The sequence below is a fragment of the Sceloporus occidentalis genome, unplaced genomic scaffold (genome assembly GCF_023333645.1).
Source record: "Sceloporus occidentalis isolate IW3139 unplaced genomic scaffold, rSceOcc1.0.p SCAF_3, whole genome shotgun sequence".
Classification (NCBI taxonomy): domain Eukaryota; kingdom Metazoa; phylum Chordata; class Lepidosauria; order Squamata; family Phrynosomatidae; genus Sceloporus; species Sceloporus occidentalis.
The window spans coordinates 118,696,932-118,718,180 of record NW_028316983.1 but is presented as its reverse complement, the minus strand read 5'-3'; the positions used below and the strand labels follow the sequence as shown (position 1 = coordinate 118,718,180).

The 21,249-nt window shown below is 41.2% G+C and overlaps 2 protein-coding genes across 2 annotated transcripts; one reads left to right on the top strand and one right to left on the bottom strand.

The window, feature by feature from the left end:
- Positions 1–283: 283 nt before the first annotated feature.
- Positions 284–2,102, top strand: LOC149316631 (uncharacterized). The gene is made up of 5 exons (XM_089518324.1): positions 284–305; positions 853–909; positions 1,008–1,070; positions 1,158–1,232; positions 1,416–2,102. Exons 1-5 carry the CDS (start codon positions 284–286, stop codon positions 1,847–1,849), a joined length of 651 nt encoding a protein of 216 aa, XP_089374450.1. The 3' UTR covers positions 1,850–2,102.
- Positions 2,103–2,840: 738 nt separating this feature from the next.
- Positions 2,841–3,880, bottom strand: LOC149316630 (uncharacterized). Its single transcript, XM_089518323.1, has 3 exons — positions 3,416–3,880; positions 3,043–3,336; positions 2,841–2,927 (listed from the first exon to the last, which is right to left on the bottom strand). Exons 1-3 carry the CDS (start codon positions 3,878–3,880, stop codon positions 2,841–2,843), a joined length of 846 nt encoding a protein of 281 aa, XP_089374449.1.
- Between the last annotated feature and the right edge of the window lie 17,369 nt (positions 3,881–21,249).

Here is a 21,249-nt window from a genome sequence, read left to right as displayed (position 1 = left end):
TGTCTAGGAATAATGCCAAAATGTCCCCCATTTTGATCATGCTTAAAAAACATGCGTTTATATTAACATTTTTTAAAAATCCTCAATTTTTTGCACGCCCTCCATTTTTAAAAAATGTGTCCTACATTTGAAAATGTCGCCCTACATTTGTCCCGGTTTGGAGCTCCTGACTTATGGCAACCCTAACTACACGGTTTCTTTGCACTGCTGTTGGTAAAAATGTTGTATATGCTTTTCAGATTTATCTCAAATCTTCTGAGACATATACTTTGAAACAAACGCCATGGCATCATCTAAACAAACAGGTAAATAGGTTTTCTTTTAGGGTTAACCTTGGAAAATTACAGAGGTTCCAAGATGTGCCTGATGCTAAACTGCATCCCTCCTTTCCTATTAGGAATGGTTGCTCAATATGTGGACAGTGATGATTCTGATTTTGCTAAGTTATATTTATATATTTTATAGGTGGAGGGTTAAGGTGTATTATAAAGAAGTTACTAATGTGCACCAGTTCTTGCAGCAGGCACCTCTAAACTTAAGTACACCATGAAACCAAGTGAAAAGTAAATTAAATGATTCTGGTGCGTGTTTTTGAAGACTTTCATATATTTCATTTAAAGGTTTCGTTAACATTATTATTATTATTATTATTATTATTATTATTATTATTATTTTCCTAGTTCTTTCAGAAGTTATGGACAAGACCTTGAGGGCTAAAAATCAAAGAAAGGTTTTTTGTGAGTATGGGCGTTTAAGAATATGATATGTATAGTCTCTGAAAGGTCTATGTAATTGCATTATTATTATTATTATTATTATTATTATTATTTATTTTCCATTCTTTTTCAGCAGGCAGCTCTAAGCCCAAGTTCTTGACGGCAAGTGAACAGGGAGATTTGAAGAATGCAGGTGGGTGTGCATTTAAGAATATGATATGTATAGTGTCTGAAAGGTCTGGTTCATTGCATTATTATTATTATTATTATTTATTTTCCATTCTTTTTCAGCAGGCAGCTCTAAACTTAAGGACACCATTAGGACAAGTGAACAGAGAGATCTGAAGAACGCAGGTGTGTGTGTGTTTAAGAATATGATATGTATAGTGCTTATAATGTCTAGTTCATTGCATTATTTATTTATTTCCCTTGCTCTTTCAGCAGGCAGCTCAAAGATTCTGGACAAGAACCCCATTGAAACTCTGACACCAAGTGGAAAGAAAAGAAAGATTTTTGGTGAGTATGTGCATTTAAAATCATTATTACTGTACTTGAAATGCCCAATATTACTTTTACAGGAAAAGATATAATGAGGGAAAAACACCATTTAAATGGTTGCTCTTTCCATGTTTGAATACAGTGTGTGCTACAAATGGAGTAGGGACCCTATTTACTGATACCTTTCTTCTTCTTCTTTAGACAATAAAGTTCAAAAGGGAGAAGACCCTGAGAGCAGACCTCCCAAGAGACAAAAACATGATGAGGATCTTCTTGAAGAATTTGCTTTCAAGTACAAGACAATATCTGACTGTTTTATTAATTTACAAAGAGCCACACAGCAAATGCGGATACATCGTGACACGTTGAATAGGCTTGCAGCTAATTCACGGTGTACACGTGCAGATCTGGAGGCTATTGTGAAGGCCATTAAAAAATACTGTAACTATGTGGTCTGTGGCGACACACCCTTTGAAAATGTTCAAGTAGGTGGGGGAAGTTCTAATTGTCAAAAGGGCAGAAAAAGAAAAAAGTCTATCAAAGAAATGATGTATTGGAGAAAAAGAGCTATTAAAATATTAAACAGGGCAAGAAAGACACTTGTTACATTCACCTTTTGTAACTCTTCAGGGTAAAACCTTCCAACAACAGGCTCCTCAAGATAATCTTTCAGCAGGTACACAGGTCTCTTTGCAGTTAGGATGACCTGGTCAATAATAAATACTTCTGTGGTGAAATTCTGTTCATATCCTTTGGCAAATATGCCCTTGCTTTTAGAAACCCTCACATGGTCTCCTTTTCTAAGGAGCGGATGCTCCTTTTCTGTTTTGATAAGGGCCCCATATACTGTTTTCCACATGGCTAGAGCATTAGAATCATTGACGTCTGCAGGCCTTGCTTTGATTGTTCGATGAAAACTGGTTATAACTTTTTAGAAACAGGGGAAGCATGTCAATATAGGTAAAGGTATTTTTAGCTGTGAAATATCTCCACATTTTTGTTTTTAATGTTCTATTAAATTGTTCCACAACCCCTGCTTTGACTTCATTATTGGTGACAAAATGATGAATTCCATGATGTTTTAATAGGCTGTTCACAGATTTGTTTAGAAATTCACGGCCACGATCCATTTGTAATTTGACAGGCTTTCTGCCGCCTTGGCTAAAAATAGCATTAAAAGCAGCGGCCACTTCTTTACCGGTTTTGTCCTTTAAAGCTAAAGTCCAGGCAAATTTAGACAGGATATCTATTACTGTTAAAATGTACTTGTAACCTCTGTTATACTTAGAAAACTGTTGCATATCAACCAGATCAGCCTGCCATTGAGAATCCACATTAGATACAACCATCTTGTTTCTTTTAAAATGCATTTTGGCAGGTCTGTGTAGCGTATAGGCATCTTGGCCAGAAAGCCATTGGGACACCTTCTCTCTTTTAAGATTTTGTTCTGTATTTTGGCTTCATGAAGTAGGGCATTCACACCCCCAAAGCTCCCAGTTCTCCCTGGAGAATAATATATATCACCCAGAATTTTTTCATGCCCTCCCATTTTCAACTCTAAGGTAAGTATGAACACACTCATGTAATACAAACAACATTTTATTGGTGGAAAGATTAGAAACATATCTACACCTTAGGGATGGGGGAAAGATTTAGGGGCTGTAGACTCTTTCCAGCCTGGTTCTCAGCACCGTCTGCTTGTAGGTCTTCATCCTAAGCCAATAAAGAGAAATAAGAAACATTTTATTCTTTTAGCAAACAACACACTTGTCTCCCAAATGATAACCAGCCCACTAACATTTTTTTTTTTTAGATTTTATTAACTTACCATTAAACTGTAGTAGCCGGAATCGGTATCTATGCTTTCATCCATAGTTTCTTCCACATGGAAAGGCTGTGGTGGGTCACGATCTCCCTCTTCCATGACAAATTTTCTTATAACCACAAAAATGACGCTTCTAGAGATAGTTTTCATAGTCCACCATCTTTTGCTGGGCGGTATTGTTGCAGGTTCCAGGCTTTGCATTCTGAGGTCTGCAGATTCAGTAGTAGGCTGCAAACTTATATTACAAGGACCTTCGATGTATTTTGCAACATCTTGACAGCTGTGTCTTCCAGGCCTCTGTAATTTAAAAACAATCATTATTGATTTTGATCTCCATCCATGAAGCCCCAATTTAAAAAAAGGTTTGGGTTTTTACCTGCCTGGTAGCTTTCTCTGAGTCCAAAACAGCATGAAGCCCCTTAGAATCTTCTGGTGCACAATTCTCTTTGTCAGCCATACTCAAGGGTACGGGTGGGTCACGATCTCCCTCTTCCATGGCCTCTTCCATCTGAGCGGCGGGTTTCGAAGGTCCTGCGCCATCCGGTTCATCAGGGCTCTGTGGAGTGTCGGGTACGTCCTTCTTCTCCTTCTTCTGGAGAATGGATTTTAAATTGCAACCGCAATCACACTCGAGTTCTGAGGAATCGTCAATGAAATCCATAATGTTGGGTGTCTTTTCAGGCTCTTTGGATTCCTTTCTAGGCCAAATGTTCAACGGTACGGGAGGGTCACTAAAGCCCACAGGCCCGTGGTAGTTTGGCCAGGATGGTATTCTGGTGGGTTTGATTCTCCGGCTTGTAGAAGGTCTAGCCAAACGCTGTGGGGTGCTCGGCGTCTCCATGTTGCCGGCGCAGAACGTGTCTGGGCATGCATAGAATGGCCGCTTCTCAATACAGGCTAGAGCTCTCTTCAGCCAGCCTACTGGTTGGCTAGCGCGGCCCACGTGGCTCTCCTGAGATCAAACCATTGGTCAGGGGGTCACGTGATCTCAAGGGCGGGGGTGAATGGGAACCCCTGGGTCAGGGGAGGGATCAAGGGCGGGGCCAAAGGGTCATAAATCATTCTTGGGGCATGGTCAGGGGCGGGGGCTAAAGGGTCATAAATCATTTTTGGCGGGAGTATTCATGGGCGGGGCCAAATGATCATCAATCATTCAAGGGGGGCGTGGTCAGGGGCGGGGGCTAAAGGGTCATCAATCATTCAAGGGGTGTGGTCAGGGGCGGGGCTTAAGGGTCATCAATCATTCTTGGGGGTGTGGTCAGGGGCGGGGCCAAAGGGTCATAAATCATTCAAGGGGGGCGGGGCTTAAGGGTCATCAATCATTTTTTGACAGGAGCTACCCCTATATACTACTGGGGGGATTACTGCACCTCCTGCCAACGCCTCATTCACTACCTCCAAATTGGATCCAATTCTGGAGGAAGGGAGTCCTTTTCACTCAGCCTTGTCTGAAAAGTTTACCATATCTTTTGCCTTGCTCCTGTTGCTTCTCTCTTACAGATTATTACAAGAGGTTGGGTTGAGAACCCATTGAGAGGAACACACAATAGATGGCCATATAGGGATGGCTTGACCCCGCCCCTTTGAGCAAGGGATCAGGGCCGCAGCTTTTCTGCCATGGCGGTGACTTTTCGGTGCTTTTGTGGCATGTGGCGTATAAACACTGTGTCACCGGAGCACTGCAATGCTGCCTGCCATCTTGTCAGGAGGGCAGTGTGATGCTATGCATCAAAGACAATTTGGGGCAGTGTCATGGCACGCATCATCTAAACGCCATGCCTCCACACTGCCCCCAAGCGGGCGTGTTATACCAATCTGTTTCATCCCTAACTCATGTTAGTGTCATATAAGCAGAGCATGAGCTTTTATGCAAGTGCCTTTTGTTTTTGTTGTCAAGTCGATCTCAACGTATAGTGACCCTGTGGATGAGACACCTCCAAGACTCCTTGTCCTCCACTGTTCTGCTTAGTTTCTGTAAATTCATACCTGTGATCTCCTTAATAGAGTCCATCCATCTAATATGCAGCCTTCCTCTCTTTCTACTTTCCTTCACCTTTTCTAGAATTATTGTTTCTTCCAATAAGTAATGCCTTCTCATGATGTGTTCAAAGTATGACAGCCTCAGTTTTGTTATCTTGGCTTCCAGGGAGATTTCTGGCTTGATCTGATCTAGGATCCATTTGTTTATCTTTTTGTTGTCCATAGAATCCTTAACACTCTTCTCCAGCACCACATCTCAAATGAATTCATTTTCTTCCTATCTTGTTTCTTAACTGTCCAACTCTTACATCCATACATAGGAATAGGGAATACAATGGCTTGTATGATTCTAACTTTTGTGCTCAGCTGTATATCTTTGCACTTTAGGATCTTTTCTAGTTCTTTCATAGCCACCCTCCCCATTCATACAAATTCCTCTGGCTTCATGCCTTTGCTCAGGGAGACGCATGGGACTGTAGGTCACCCAGATGTGCTGTAAGATTAGTCTGACCTAGATTTCTTTTACTTGTTGCCCATTCATCTGTTCTGGATTTTGCTCAACACTGATTAAATACAAGATTTAAAAAGAAATGGTTTCAAAAACACTGCAGGAGCTGCAATTCTGATGATGGCAGGGCAGCAATGTGAATGAGTTGATTTTGCATTTTATTTAACCAGTTGCTGAAGAAAATGTCACACCTGTGGGTTCTCTGCTTTAAAAAAAAGGCTCTGATATGGTTGTTTGATGGATTGATCACCCATTCAGATATGAAGGGGACAACCTGATACGTTTCACAGAGGCATGGGTGTGTGAGTTCAAGGGAGTTATTTTAAAATTCTGTTTTAACTCATTATATTGTTTAACGCCATATATTTTAGCTTAGTTAAACCATGTTGCTTTTTTAGACTGTTTACTCTGTTTTAATGCTATTGCAAGCTGCTCTGAGATCTTTTGATATAGGGAAGGATATAAATATTTTAAAATCATTCATCATCATCTAGTGATGACAATCCCCTTGAGTTGAAAATACTGCTGGCCAGTGTCAGGTTGGTGAATGGTAAAACAACTTCCATTCAGGACTTGTTCTGAGGTGAGCAAGCTGACTTGGCCTTTGCCACTGGTTGGATGAGGCTGGGGGTGTGTATTAATCTCTTTCAGCTTTGCAATTGTCTGTGCAGCAGAAGGCAGGAACTGGAGGGCAGAGAGGCAGAGTTGCAGTGGTTTATCAGGATTCCATCCCCCTGACCAGGTTCCATACCCCACGATCTGCAGGATTTGAAAGTGGGTGGCTGGGACAGATGAGGATACTACTACTCAATAGTCTCCATTTTGAACTCATAGCAGTGGTTTGGAGAGGTGGAGTCACCACAGCTTGTGGTGCTAGGAGAGTTCTATGTTCATGCCAAGACTGCCTGTTGGAAAAGGCTTGGAACTTCATATCCACTATGATGACCCTGAAGCTGTCCCAAGTAATATCTGGCTCTACTCGAGGTATTGGGTACACTCAATGCATTGTTTTCTGTGCTGAATTGGTCAATGGAGAATTGAGCAACTATCTCTTGTCATGGACAGATCGCCACCTGGTGAGATGAAGACTTGCTGAGATTTTGAGACACCTATAGGACACTTCTGAAGTCATTTGGGATTTTCCTGTATCCTTGGCAGATGAGACTTTTGATGTCTGTTTAATCTCAGGGGTGCACTAATGGCCCGGACAGTGGACATGATCACTCCTGACCACCCTTTCTCAAACAATGGAGCTATATGACCCCCTTGGTTCTCTGGGGACATGGCAGCAATGGAAGGAGTGAGATGACAACTACAACACTGGGAATAAAATCAAAGTGAATCTGACTGAACGTAGGTTAGAGGTATTTGAAGGCTGGTGTAGTAACAGTGTGAAACCAAGAATATCTGTTGTTTCTGATGCCACTGCATCAGGAAAGAGCTACACAGTATATCTCTTTTCAACAGTTAGGGGTCTTTTATAACCTGAATGCTAAGAGAACTCAGGCCACCTGATGTTTAGAGTTTGGTTGGCATTTTGTAAATAAAATTGCTCTGATTCATTCAGCTCTGAATGCTAGAGTTGATATGACTTTTTCAGTTTGTGCAACCTGATGGTGTAGACAGATTCCTTGGAGTGGTGAGAGCCACCACATGTATACTGGACTCTAAACTGTCACAACACTGTGCAACAAGCAAATATAATGCCACGGCAGTTAGGAAATTGGGTCTGTTTTGCTTAAGAACATTGGCTACCATTCAGTATTGCACAATTTAAGGACATAGCCATGTTAGCCTGGGGAATCAGTATGCAAAGGGATCTTGTAGCATCTTTGAAAATAACTGAAAGAAAGACACTTCCACTCCACCATTAACCTTATCTATAGGATGCATTAGACATAAACTCATGGTGTTAAATAAATATGTAATGCTTTAAGACCTAGAACTGATCACACAGTTATTTCATTTATCCAGTGGGCAAAGGAGGAATGATAGCAAGGAACGTGAAAGACATTTGCATACGTTTGTGCAAAATATTTTACCTAGCAGTGTTGATTTGGTGAAGCCAGTTGCATTCATGATTGGTGGTGGCTGCTTATCTGGCAGTCCAGATATATTCATGGGGAATTGCAATCAGATAATTGAGCTTTAAATGCTACCACCTTTGTGAATAGCTACTACCACTTCCAGGTTGGCTTCACACCAAAAAGGAACATATGTCTCTATTTAAACTTTTAGCAAATGTAGGGGAGAGAAAAGATTATTGGTAGATATGAAAAGATTTGTCCAAGGAAAGAGAACAAAAAGTGAAAGAAATATGTGGGGAGACAGAGGTCAGCTTTAAGTTTCTGGATCAGGTACTCAGACAGTGTAAACTAGCTGTGGACACAGGGGATTATTATAGCTTAATGCTAGGCAAGAAAGCAGCCCATGGTGGCCTTTACAAAGGAAGGAATGCAGAAAGGAGAAGTCAAACAAAGTTTTAAGAGACCAATGCAACACAGGAGCTGCCCAGACCTCCATAAACTCCTGGATTTAGATGCTGTGAACATGTAAGCAGAGCAATTTCCTTGGACTTTTACAACTTAGGTAAATAATTTATTGGTGCAGTCCTCTCCCCCCATCACATAAAAGAACCATAAAAATATATTTATCATAAAAAAGCTGTGCTCTTACCAACAAGCTACAAACGTGTGTGTATACTTCTGTTCCCAATAAAGCAACTGATAGGGTCTGACAGCTTGAAGCTTTCAAACAGTTTTCTTCTACCCCCCCCCCCCCCCCATATTTTTCCAGGATGAGGGAAACCAAGAGCAACTTTATAACTGTAGGAATTGGGCTTTGGTTTTCATCACATGTGGAAATTTCATGGATTACTAACTTCCTCATTAGCAATCTTGTCTCCTTCCAAGTGAATCTTGGTCTCAATGTGATCCCTGTGGATATTAATTAAGTTTGCCACTCAGTGGGCACACGTCAGGGCACTTAAATGAAAACAAGGTTTCAGGGATGTTGGCAGAGGATGACAGCAAGATACAACACTCTAGATATGTGGTGTGGACCAGGCTTGCCAGAATGCCAGCATCTTCTTTTTTCAGGTTGCTCCTTTGAGACATAGCAAATTATGGACAGCCCAAATGTTTGTAAATGTAGTTAAAATATCAAGGGGGTTATTTTGAGTAGAGTATAGTAACACACTTTGTTATATGGTTTTATTTCTTTAGGACTAAATCCAATTGTTAGTTCAAATTACAGTAGACCTGTTGAATTCATAGAATCATAGAATCATAGAATAATAGAATTAGAAGAGACTGCAAGGGCCATCCAGTCCAACCCCCTGCCATGCAGGAACTCTCAAGCAAGGAATACCCGACAGATGGCCATCCAGCCTCTGATTGAAGACTTCCAAGGAGGGAGACTCCACCATCCTCCAAGGGAGTGTGTTCCACTGACGAACATCGCTTACTCTCAGGATGTTCCTCCTAATGTTGAGGTGGAATCTCTTTTCCTGCAGCTTGCATCCATTATCTCAGGTCCTGTTCTCTGGAGCAATTAACAGAAAATGCATAAGTGTTGCTTTATCAGGTTCCCATTGATTCAATAAGTTTATTCTAGTTTGAACTAACAATTGCATGCAATGCCTAATACTTGAAAGACTTATTACTTATTACTTAATTGGCCTGGGTAGGTCCTTCACTAATGTGGATTGCAGTTATTCTACCTAATTGCTCTATTTGTACTTTCTTTGGCCAGTTCATCACCTGGTGGCCAGCTTTTTGTTGGTGAGACTCTCTACATTTAGTCCATCTATTTAGACAGCAGTTGCTCAGCATGTTTGAAACCTTACCAGCTCGATAGAACCTTCAATAGCCTATATTGTATTGAAATAGACGCACCCCCCTAACCCTAGTACGTATAGAATACGTACAACATGGGGGCGCCCCTTCCACATGGGGGCCGCCATGTTTACGTATCAGACGTACGTGTCGCGGCGCCGATGATGTCGCGAGTCCGTGCCAGGCATCATAAAGGCGCCGCAAAAAGAAGCTCCGAAATGGAGCTTCTTTTTTGCTCCGCGCGGGAGCCGCGCGGTTTGGCTGCTGCGGCTCCCTCGCGGAGCAAATGGCGCCGGCGGGAGACCGCCGCAAAGCGGCGGTCTGTATCCCGCCTCAGGGTCACCTCCATGTCATGTGGTAGCAGCAGAGAAGTACTTTGCTGAAATAATTAAATGCGTATTTGGACAATAGATTCAATGTCAGGTTGTGACATGGGACCTTACTGCACAGGAGCTCCATGGAATGGGCTGAGAATGGAATGGAAGGGGCCAGGAATGAGTGGGGAACGAGTGGGGGACGCATTTTACTGCACACAGAAGTCCCTCACTCGTTCCGTTCCGTTCCCTTCCATTCCCATTCCATTCCAGAGGACACAATTTTTGAGAACTGTTCAGAACAGCTTTCAAAAATCACCTCCTCTGGAACAGAATGGGAATGGAAGAGAGGGGAACGGAATGAGTGAGGAACTTCCTTGTGTGCAGTGAAATGCATCCCCCACTCATTCCGTTAACTTCCTGGCCCCTTTTGGACCATTCTCAGCCTGTCGCAAGAGCCCTGTGCAGTAAGGTCCATGATGTTTGCAAAGGAGAGAAGAGAGATGGACCTGGCCCATTTGCTTCTAGTTTGTACAATCATAGAATCATAGAGTTGGAAGAGACCGCACGGGCCATCCAGTCCAACCCCCTGCCATGCAGGAAATCCAAATCAAAGCATCCCCAGCAGATGGCCATCTAGCCTCTGCTTAAAGACCTCCAAAGAAGGAGACTCCACTACACTGCGAGGGAGTGTGTTCCACTGTCGAACAGCCCTTACTGTCAGGAAGTTCCTCCTAATGTTGAGCTGGAATCTCTTTTCCTGGAGCTTGTGTCCATTGCTCTGGAGCAGCAGAAAACAAGCTTGCTCCCTCCTCAATATGACATCCCTCCAAATACTTAAACAGGGCTATTATATCTTAACCTTCTCTTCTCCAGGCTAAACATCCCCAGCTCCCTGAGTTGTACCTCATAGGGCAAGGTTTCCAGACCTTTCACCATTTTAGTCGCCCTCCTCTGGACACGCTCCAGTTTCTCAATGTCTTTTTTGAATTGTGGTGCCCAGAACTGGGCACAATATTCCAGGTAGGGCCTGACCAGAGCAGAATACAGTGGCACTATTACTTCTCTTGATCTAGACACTATAATTTTATTGACGCAGCCTAAAATTGCATTGGCCTTTTTAGCTGCCGCATCGCACTGTTGACTCATGTTCAACTTGTGGTCTACTTGGACTCCCAGATCCCTTTCCCATGTAGTCTCGTTCAGCCAGGTGTCCCCCATCCTATATCTGTGCATTTCATTTTTCTGCCCTAAGTGCAGTACCTTACATTTCTCTGTGTTGAATTTCATTTTGTTAGCTTTGGCCCAGCTTTCTAGTCTTTTCAGATCATTTTGAATGTTGATCCTGTCCTCTGGAGTATTAGCTATTCCTCCTAATTTGGTGTCATCTGCAAATTTGACAAGTATGCTCCCAATTCTGTCATCCCAAACAACATCAACAAAATTGTGGCATAAAATGGAGGTCATTTATCTCCACTGCATTTCACAGCTATACAGAGTTGGTCGAAAGAATAAAGCAGAGGAAGAAAAACATGCAGATTGTATTCCCTTCTTAAGCTAGGAGGCAATATCTGTTTCCACAATGGGCAAGTGAAGGAGTAAATCCTGACACAAAGAAGTATCTTAGCGAAGACAACCTTGGAAGGTGGTGGACTCTCCTTCACTGGAGGTTTTAAACAGAAGTTAGATGCCTCTAGCAGTGGATTTCTGCACTGGCAAGGGCTTGGAGCAAATGGCCCTTGGGAGCCATTCCAACTCTATAGTTCTGTGATTCCATGACACTTTGAACAGATTTTAAAGCATTTAGTGAAGCTTCAGTCATAAAAATACTTCCAGTAGTCATTATTAATTTCCAGGGTGACACACTGGGTATATTTTCTGCTCTATCAAAAATGACTCTTTAAAAAAATTATATGTGACACAGGTTCCTTGCCGAAAATTGTTTATCTGTTCATTCATGTTGCAATTTCTCTTTTGATGCTATTTGTTCTCAGAGAGGTCACCAAATTTTCATTCAGCATAGACATGATGGCTGACATCCTGTCCAGTATTTACGATGTCATAAGCCAGACATATGACATCTTAAATATTGCAACTTATTTTTATGATTGCACCAGTGCAATGACCAAGAGTGTCCTCAAAAACCCGCCCTGGAAGCGAGGAATAAAGATTTCTGAGGCATTGGGAAATCAAGTGTTATGCAGAAGTATATAGCCCTTTATTGGCAGAAGCATTTTGCAACAAGCAGCTGTGACAGGGTCCCTTTGGCTACCTATTGCAAAGTGCCTCACTGCTGGGAGAAGGCTGGATGGTTCTTCACTCACTGCCCTGCTCCGCAGAACCTTGGAAATCTCCACATTGGTGCAGATGCTTGGCTTCTAGGGTGAGTTTTAGGGGGTCGCTTTGGGAGATGTAACAATGATGGCAGAGTTCAGTCATCATTGCTAATCTCCTGATGGAGGATCCTGGCTGATATCTAAAGTATTGTGTGATCTCACTCTGTCAGGTTCACTAAAATAGTAAGCCCGGCTGCCTCAGGAAGGATTAGGACTGGAGGAAATGTATCACATGGCTCTTTTTTTCTAGGGAGCCTAAAAAGGCCAAAGAGAACCTTCCTGAGTCCAAGGTCCTCAAGCTGCTTAAGGCCCTTCTAGAATGCAAGACCTTTTAGGCCTGAATGACAAGCGCCTCCCTCCAATAACATCGGCCTTGAGGGCAAGAAAGTGTCTGGAACATTGAGGAGATGTGCACAGTGTGACTGTCTTCATTAACTTCTCCTCCTCCATTGATTATATTCTGGATTGGTTTCTATTGTACAGTACGTTTTGTATAATATCCAATTAGTGTATAATATTATTTGGAGTGAGTGGCAACGAAAACTCTTTTAAACATTTTGTTCTCTTAGAGCTATACACTTGGATAATTATTTCCTCCTCACACTTGGATAATTGATTCCCTCTCAATTCCTGCCATTTCTTTCACTCTTGAATTTATCATCCCTTTCCCATTCTGTTTTTACCACTCCTTCACCTTTCCCTCCTTCCCTTCTCCTTACCCACCCCCTTCTCATTATATAATTAATGGTAAGATAGATGCAGATAACAGTAGGTTTGTGAGATGCATGAATATTACACCGAATTTGGAATCCCTGGCGCCTGTTGTTGTTGTTGTGTGCCTTCAAGTTGTTTCAGACTTAAGGCAAACTAATCATGCAATTTTCTTGTCAAGATTTGTTCAGAGGGAGTTTGTTTTTGCCTCCCCCTGAAACTGAGAATGTGACTCCCACAAAGACCCCCATGAGGTTTCCATGGCCGAGCAGGGATTTGAACCCTCATCTCCAGAGTCCTAATCCAACACTCAACCACTACACCATGCTGAAATGTGGTTATCTACTGATCTTTGCAGACCACATTTCCTGTTTGAGAAAGAAAAGGCAGAAAGTATGTAGCGATTCAGCTATACAAAAATGTTCTGCATAGGCTCAGAGGGTCTCTGAAAATTTCTGGTTGAAAATTCTCCACCCTTGATTCACTGACTGATCCTTGTGGTTATCTACTTGTTGTACCTACAGTGGGTCAGTGTCCTCTAACGGAAATACATTATATCTTATTAATGTATATAAGCTTTACAAATACAGCATTTGAAGAGGGAAGCAGCTGAATGACAAACCTAAGTGAACAGGTTGTAAGATGAGATTCTATCCTTTGGGACAGCTTTTCAACTCAAAACAACTTTTTGAAGGAGGCAGTAACAAAATCTGCCCTCAGATGAACAGTGACAACCTGCATGCCATTCTCTGCAAATCCCGTGGAGTGCCCTACCTAATAAATTCAAGAATAGTTAACTTATGCTAATTAAATTAATTGATTTCAGATATTAGTGTTGATGGCAATGAATTATTTTCCCAATTTCTAATGTTTAACAGTATCAAAATTACAAGTTCTGGGTATAGCCATGTGACCTGATGTCATCAGATGCCTATGGACCCAGTTGTTCTCTGCTCACTTTGCCATCCAAGGAAGGAGGAGCAAAATGTTTTCTGCCAGCACTTACAGGCACCAGTTGTGGTTGGGATTTAGGCAGTGCTTGCAAATACTAACTGAGAGTGTGACCAGCTTTGTCCCTTCTTCTCCTTTCCTGTGTGAAGAAGGGATGGGGGGGAAAGCAAAAAACAAACAAACAAACAAAAAACAGCTAGAACTAGTAACAGCATTAAATATCCCCCTAAAGGAATAATTTTCTTCTTCCAAATTATTAATATTTATTAATAAACTTCATGTTCAGTTTACTCTGATCTTTGGTGATTTGTTTAATTATTTTTAGAAAGTGATTCTTTTTATTTGAGATAGAAAAGCATCAGTATGATGGAAAAAGGAGAGGTATGGGTCAGAATGGTCAAAGCACTATGGACATTACAAGGATATCAATGTAGGGTAGAGAAATTCCATCATAAGTACAGTGTTGCCTTCACTTTTTCAAGGAGACCTTCATAACTCTAATGGCAGGAGATGTGACCTTTGAAAAAAGAAAAATGTGAGGCTTGAATGGGGGCTCATGCATGCATTAAATTTAACAGCGGTCACCCCTCCACAGATTTTCAAGTCCATGGATTCCAAGTCTTGGAGTGCAACTGTATAACAAGCTATCTTTCTAAACTAAACAGGATTTCCCCACATAAAACAATCCCTTCCATTATTTTAACCTAGGATAATAAAAATGGAATGTTTCAAAGTAGTCAAACAACTGGATTTTTTTTTTTTTTGGATAATTTTTTCATCTAGAAGGATTACATATACAAAGGAGCTCTGAATGAAATCAAAGCTTTGGTCCATTCTAATCGAGAATCCCTTCTCCTTCTGAGGCCACTCAGGTGCCTTTGGGAAGTCATACACTGATTCACCCCCATTACTGTCAATCAATATTGCTTCCCAAATCTGAACTATCAATGAAAGCTATGATTATACTTTCACTTACTGACAACTTAGTCAAAAGTGGGTATAGCTCTCAAGAGTGCTTGGCAACATTGCATTTTTTAAATGCAGCTCCTAGTCCCAAAAAGTAACATTTCTGAGTTCTCCATCTCCCAGTTACTATTGTTTTCTTTATAGTCAGAGGGACTCCATTATGTCAGTATCAGAATAATAATCCTCTTTTCTCCCATATTGTCCACCTTTGGAAGGTGAGCATCCCAGCAGTGGCCAAAGATTTTCTCAGATACCATCTTTCCTCAGATATTGCATTGGTAGTGGCCTTTTGTGTCTCTGTGTGTGTGTCTGTGTGTGCGCTACTTCTTATGGCCCCTTTCTGGTCTTGAACTCTTGCAGAAGCTGTAAATTTTAACAATCCCCTTTTTATAACTGCATTCTGTCGCTCTGTTCTTTGGTGTTATCCCGCCCAGTACCTCATCAGGCACTCAGGCCACAGGAACTGGTTTTAATACCTGCCTGAAATAATAATAATAATAAAAGCTTCCTTGGTTTATGCTGGTTTGGAGATTTTGATCATGTTCTCCTTGTAATATTTAATCTCTGCCAGAGCTGCTTAGTTTATGGCTGGAAAACTCTAGCGAGCACGCAAGTTCCCCCAGTTGGACCTGTGCTGAATACATCAACAGGAGGGCAATCTCTGCAGCTACAGAAAGTCATGCTTTTGTCTAACAACCGTCCTTTTAGACTTGTAGGCCAATCCCAAGAGAACTGAAGTAGCAAAGTGGTGAAAAAATGAGCTGTGAGCTGCAAAGTTTGTCCAAATTTGATCTCAGCAGGTCAGCCACTTGCTTCTCAGTTTTGGTCCTCCTGCGCCATCGTCGATACATGATTTTTTTAAAAAGTTGATGCCAGTATAATAACCAAAGTTGCTTCCAAACTTGTCGCCAGTGTGATAACCAAAATATTTCATAGTGTGGAAAGAACTAGGGATAAAGGAGAGGGTGAGCCCCTTTTCCAATCTGAATACAGATGCTGATTGGATTGATTGTTGAATCTATTACCCTGGAGGCAACAGGGCCCAGATGAACATGCAACACGCACCAGAAAGAAAACAACAGAAAAGCTAATTAGGAATCATGCTGAGGCTGCTACTACTAAACTCCAACATCTGCTGTCTATGGAAGTCAATCAGTTGGGTTTATGCTTGAGCCAGCTCTACTTTATGCATTATTTGACAGGAGGCAAATTGTGGCTACAGCTGAAGAGAAGCCGAAACTTTACAAGGGTATACCAAAATAAATAAATAAATCATTTGACCATGAAACATATTCTTCCCCTTTTGGTTGAAGTTCACACTTAGAGGGTGATGATGCTTTTTCATGTACTGGGAAAAGCTTCATCTGCTGAGGCCTGCAACCCAAACTGCTATTAGAAGAACGAGAAGCCAGCAAGTGGTTGCTCTTGTTTTCTGTTGACCTGGCAACCCCTCATGCCAGCATTATGCAAAACTACCCAGACATCACTCTAAATCTCCTTTGGGATGATGGAGTAGACTTTTCATGTACCTTTTGTAAAGTCTGATTGTTGACGTGAGGAAGTGTATGCTTTATTTTCACCCAGTGCCTTCTTAGCCTGCAAGCTATAATCGATTTAATACTGCAGTCTTGCATTAATGCTGCAATGAATCCATTGAAGCTTGGGCTGCATACTTAAAAAGCATCTTGGTTAATCGGGAACGGCACATGCCTTGTGGAATAGACTCTTAACTAGTGATATCATATTCCAAAAAGAAGAAAGCTTTTCCTTGAACAAAAGGCTAGGGAGTCCTCTGTACTTGGTTTGCAGATATTGGAGCCCAGGCTCTGCTACAGGAAATTAAGGGGAAACTCAAGGGATTATTTTAAAAATTAATCTTTATTACTTTCCACTCCCAGGCTGCTAATAAAAAAATACTGCTTCAGCAGCCTCTATAAAAACATTTCTACAAAGCAGAAGGATGGAGGAGAACAAATATTAAAGAAGACTAAGGATACTGAACTGTAAGAACTCCATAATTGAAGGATACTGCAGCTAAAATTAAATTTTGCATACCTTTGAAATTCTGCCAATTTTGATAATCAGGTCAAATTATTCTCAAATTGCTAACATATCTCTAATCTTCATTTGACAGAAAAGCTCAAAATATTACTCAAGTGTACCATCTGGGAAATGTTGGTGCTTAAAAGAATATTAGTGTGATATTTGAGTTTGGAAAGCTATTGTTTGTTCAGTGGAATCTCAAAGTGTATTGTGAAATTGCAGCATTCATTTCCAACCCCCTAAAATCTATCCCATATCTGAAAGAATTCATAATAAAATCAAATGATCTAGTTCTAAACCATCATGTTGTTTATTTAAGATTTCAACTGACAAGTCAAAAACAAGAAAGGTTAATTTTCCCCAGAATTTATTTTTACACCAGTTGTTTCTTCTGAAGATAAAAGGAGTCTTGAGGAATTAAAAGCAATTTGACTTTGAAACATATGTTAACTGGAAAAATAAAAGTGTTAGTCGATCACCTATTACAGTATTTGATGATAGTCAAATGACTGATTATTTTTTAAAATGTTAGGATTGAGAAACTGAAGGCATTAAAATCCACTCAAAGTACCTCTAAAAATGCCCGTTAAAAGTAACTGAACCAAGTAACTAAAACTGTAATTTTCTACACTAAAAGGCCAGTTATGTTGCTCCTATTCGTTGTGTTGCTTTTGAAATGTGACTTATTAAAATCATAGAATGACAGAATCCTACAGTTGGAAGGGATCACAAGGACCATCTATTCCAACCCCTTGCTATGCAGAGATGCAAACTAAAGCACTCCTAAAAGCAGTTCAAGATCCCCTTGGTATCCCCGCAAAATTGCTACTGGTAAACTGCATTATTACTACTTATTATTACTTTTATTTATATCCTGCCTCCCCCTTAAACTGAGAATCAAGGCAACTGTGAACGTAATTGTAACTCATAACTTCCAAACTCAGTCTTTTTTGGATATTAGTGATTTTATATTTTATTCAAGGCATGTATTTATTGCCTCTCTCAACCCGCCAGGACCCCTGAGGCAATGCACAATCAATAAAAACACTTTAAAGCTTCAAAATGCTTTTTTTTTTTTTTTACAAAAATGGTCTGAAAGAATACCCAAATTCAAACTTGTACCTTAAGCCATTAAGAAAATTCCCCCCTACCTGTATTAATATTAATGAAATTATTCCCATTATACAGACTGTTGATTCAAACTGACAGAATCCAATATCTGCTTGAACTGATTTAGATTAGTTAAGCTTTCAGCTCACATTTCATACTGGAGCAAATTCTTTGTACTTCTTCCTTAAACTGAAGTTTTTGTTTGCTACTGTGTCTGTTGAAATGGCAAATAATTCTCATAGGGTAAATTAAGACAGATAGTGAATTTCCATCCACATAAGTCTCTCTCTCTCTCTTTTGCTTATTGCTGAGCATATAATAGCTGGTGTGTTTACATTCATGGTCAGTGTACTCCTGGTAATGAGATATAATTCATGGGGTACTTGCAGAGATACTTTAAGCTGCATAAAAAGAATGGCATGATTATATTATACAGTATTATGTCTCATGGATCATGGAAAGGCAATCTTGGCCGAGTTTAACAGGGCTAGATGAGATGGAAGCAATGAAGAGGGAAATGGTAATTACTTGAGAAAAGTTGAAGGGGTGTCAGTGTATATGTGTGCGCGCGCCTTCAAGTTGCCTCTTGACTTATGGCAACTCCATGACTTTCATAGGGTTTTCTTAGGCAAAGAATACACAGAGGTGTTTGATAGACGCTAAATTGGTGTACAGACACCAGCATGGATAAAGAGAACATAAAGGTAAAACATTTTTTAAAAAAAAAATAGGATTGCATTGCATGTTTTACCTTAACAACACCTAAATGTTTTCCTGATGCAAAAGCATGGACACTTCATGAGAAATTCAGTGTTTTCTGCCTAACAAAGCAGCTTGTAGTCCAGTGATGGTGAACCTTTTAGAGGCCGAGTGCCCAAACTGCAACCCAAAACCCACTTATTTACTGCGAAGTGCCATGTCCCTCTGGCTTTCTAGTAACAAACTCTGGCAAACTCTGTGCTGGTGCGATGGCACATGTGCCCACAGAGAGGGCTCTGAGTGCCACCTCTGGCACGCGTGCCATAGGTTCGCCATCACTGTTGTAGTCTCACAACCTGGATCTCAATGAAAGTATCTTTTAATGTTGCTAACTGAATTTAAATTTTATTTCCTGGGCTTTAAGATGCTTTGTCTCTCAGTACCCACATGGCCAGAAGGAGGAGTGGGCTGCCTGCATGGCTATCCCTCCATACCATCTTAACCCAGAACAATATCAACAACATCTTGATAAAATGCAAAAGGCCTAGGACTAACATCATTTTTTTTCTTTCTCCTGTATGATTTTTAACCCCTTTGCCTGATGAAGAAACCAGTGGCGCTTCAAAAGCTTGTAACATGTATATTTTGCACTTTGTTTGGCCCCATAAAGGTATCATTACTTTATGGATTTGGGATGTTACTATACTTGGCTATATAGCCAACACAGTTACCCCTGGATATGTTATTTAGAAACACAGCTTGGGCATCCAAAGAAAAAAGGCAGGCAAAACTAGTGGTTTCTAAAGCTAAATTTTTACATTAACATTTTGTAAGATGCCTTGGATCCCTTCCTGGGAGGAAGGCATGGGGAAAGATATAAATGAAATGAATGAATAAAATTATCAAAAGAATGTGAGCATAATAAATAGAAGATTCTGAGTGTGAACCATTTTCAGTGGCTCACTCTCTACAACACTAGACATTTTGGGACTAAAGAGAAATTTCATATAGGGAAATTAGGGGAGCAATGCTTTCATTCCTACTTGACCATGTTGCCCATGAGTATGAACTAAACATATATTCCCCCACAAAATCAGACTAGGGACCTCTTGCCCTACCCTCCATTAACATCTTGGATGAGAGGGAGGAAAGGTGTTCCTATTCAGTTGTAATGGTGGAGGGGAGGTATAGTGATAGAGGTAAAACAAGCCAGTGGAGGAAAAGGAAGGTACTGTCAGAAATTAAGATGGGTTCTCCCAGGATGGCATGTGTGTTCTGGGTTATGGATATATGTGGTGGGATAGTATGGCATTTCTTTGTATGAGCAGAGCGTCACACAGGCCTGATAGCCTTCCCCTGGCCTTGAGTGTCTGGTTCGCTTCTGCCTATGCCATTTGGAATGCATGGGAGTGATTTCATTTTGTAGCCTTTATGTGTCTAACCTGGTAGTGCTTTTGGAATGGCAAAAAGGGGGCAGGTGGAGGGATATGTATTCATTGGAGCTAACTGTGGGAATGTAGTTTTGTGTGCCAATTTAGAGGGAGGGATTTTTAGCTTTTGGGGTTTGTATATTGTATTAGGGCGGGGAATGGTCAGTTTCAGCTTAAACACTGACTTGGAAACTTCTATACTTATGTATTCAATAAAGTTATTTGATTTGATTCATCTTCAGAGTTCCACAGTTCTGACAGATATATCTTGTGGCAGTTCTTCCTCTTGGTTCACCATCCAACCAACAAATTCTTGGCTGTTTTAGTACCCTCTCATTGAGTCAAAATGCATTTTTTTTAACGTAAAGTCAATGACTGGGAAGACTGATTTGATTCAGGATTAGATCCTGGATAAAAAAAGTTGGCTTGGGTTTTTTTTTTAAAATTGAAATTTGATTGAATGAAGAATGATGTGTTAACTTGGTCCACCATAGTTTTTTGTGGGTTTTTTGGGCTATATGGCCATGTTCTAGAAGATTTTCTTACTGATGTTTCGCCAGCATCTGTGGCTGGCATCTTCAGAGAATGCTTGCCTGAAAAAAGTGGGTGTATATACAGTGGAACCTCGCCATACGCTGTCTTGACATACGCAGACTTGAGCGTACGCGCTCAAGCCGCGGGGCGGAAGGGACGGAAGGGGCGGCGCGTCCCATTCAACTGAATGGGTGTGCGTGCCTGTTGCGCCCTGCGCGCGCCTGCGCCACCGCGCCGCCACGCACGAGCCCCATTGTTTCCAATGGGGCTCGAGCATAGGCGGAATTCGCCTTACGCGGAGGGATCCGGAACGGACCCCCCGCGTAAGGCGAGGACGGACTGTATATATACTGTGTGAGCCTAGGAATACAGGAGTGATTTGCATGTATATTGTTCTGTGCTGATGGCAGGCCTCAGGCTGGGAGGCTAATGCAAAAGAGGATTAGTGTCTTGGGGATATTGTTTGATGGTGGCTTCAGTCCTATTTGCCTGAAAGTTTCCAGATGGTGGCACCAGGGAACTGATGCTTAGTCTCATGGGTCCACACTGCAGAAATAATCCAGTTTGAGACTGTTTTAACTGCCCTGGCTCAATGCCAGGGAAGTCTTGGAACTGAAGTTTTCTGAGACATTTAGCCTTCTCTCTCAGAGAGCTCTGGTGCCACAATAAACTACAGTTCCCAGGATTCCTTAGCACTGAGCCAGGGTTGTTAAAGCAGTCTCAAACTGGATTATTTCTGCAGTATGTTTTGGACCATGGTCATCAATTTATAGTTTTGCAAGTATCATTATT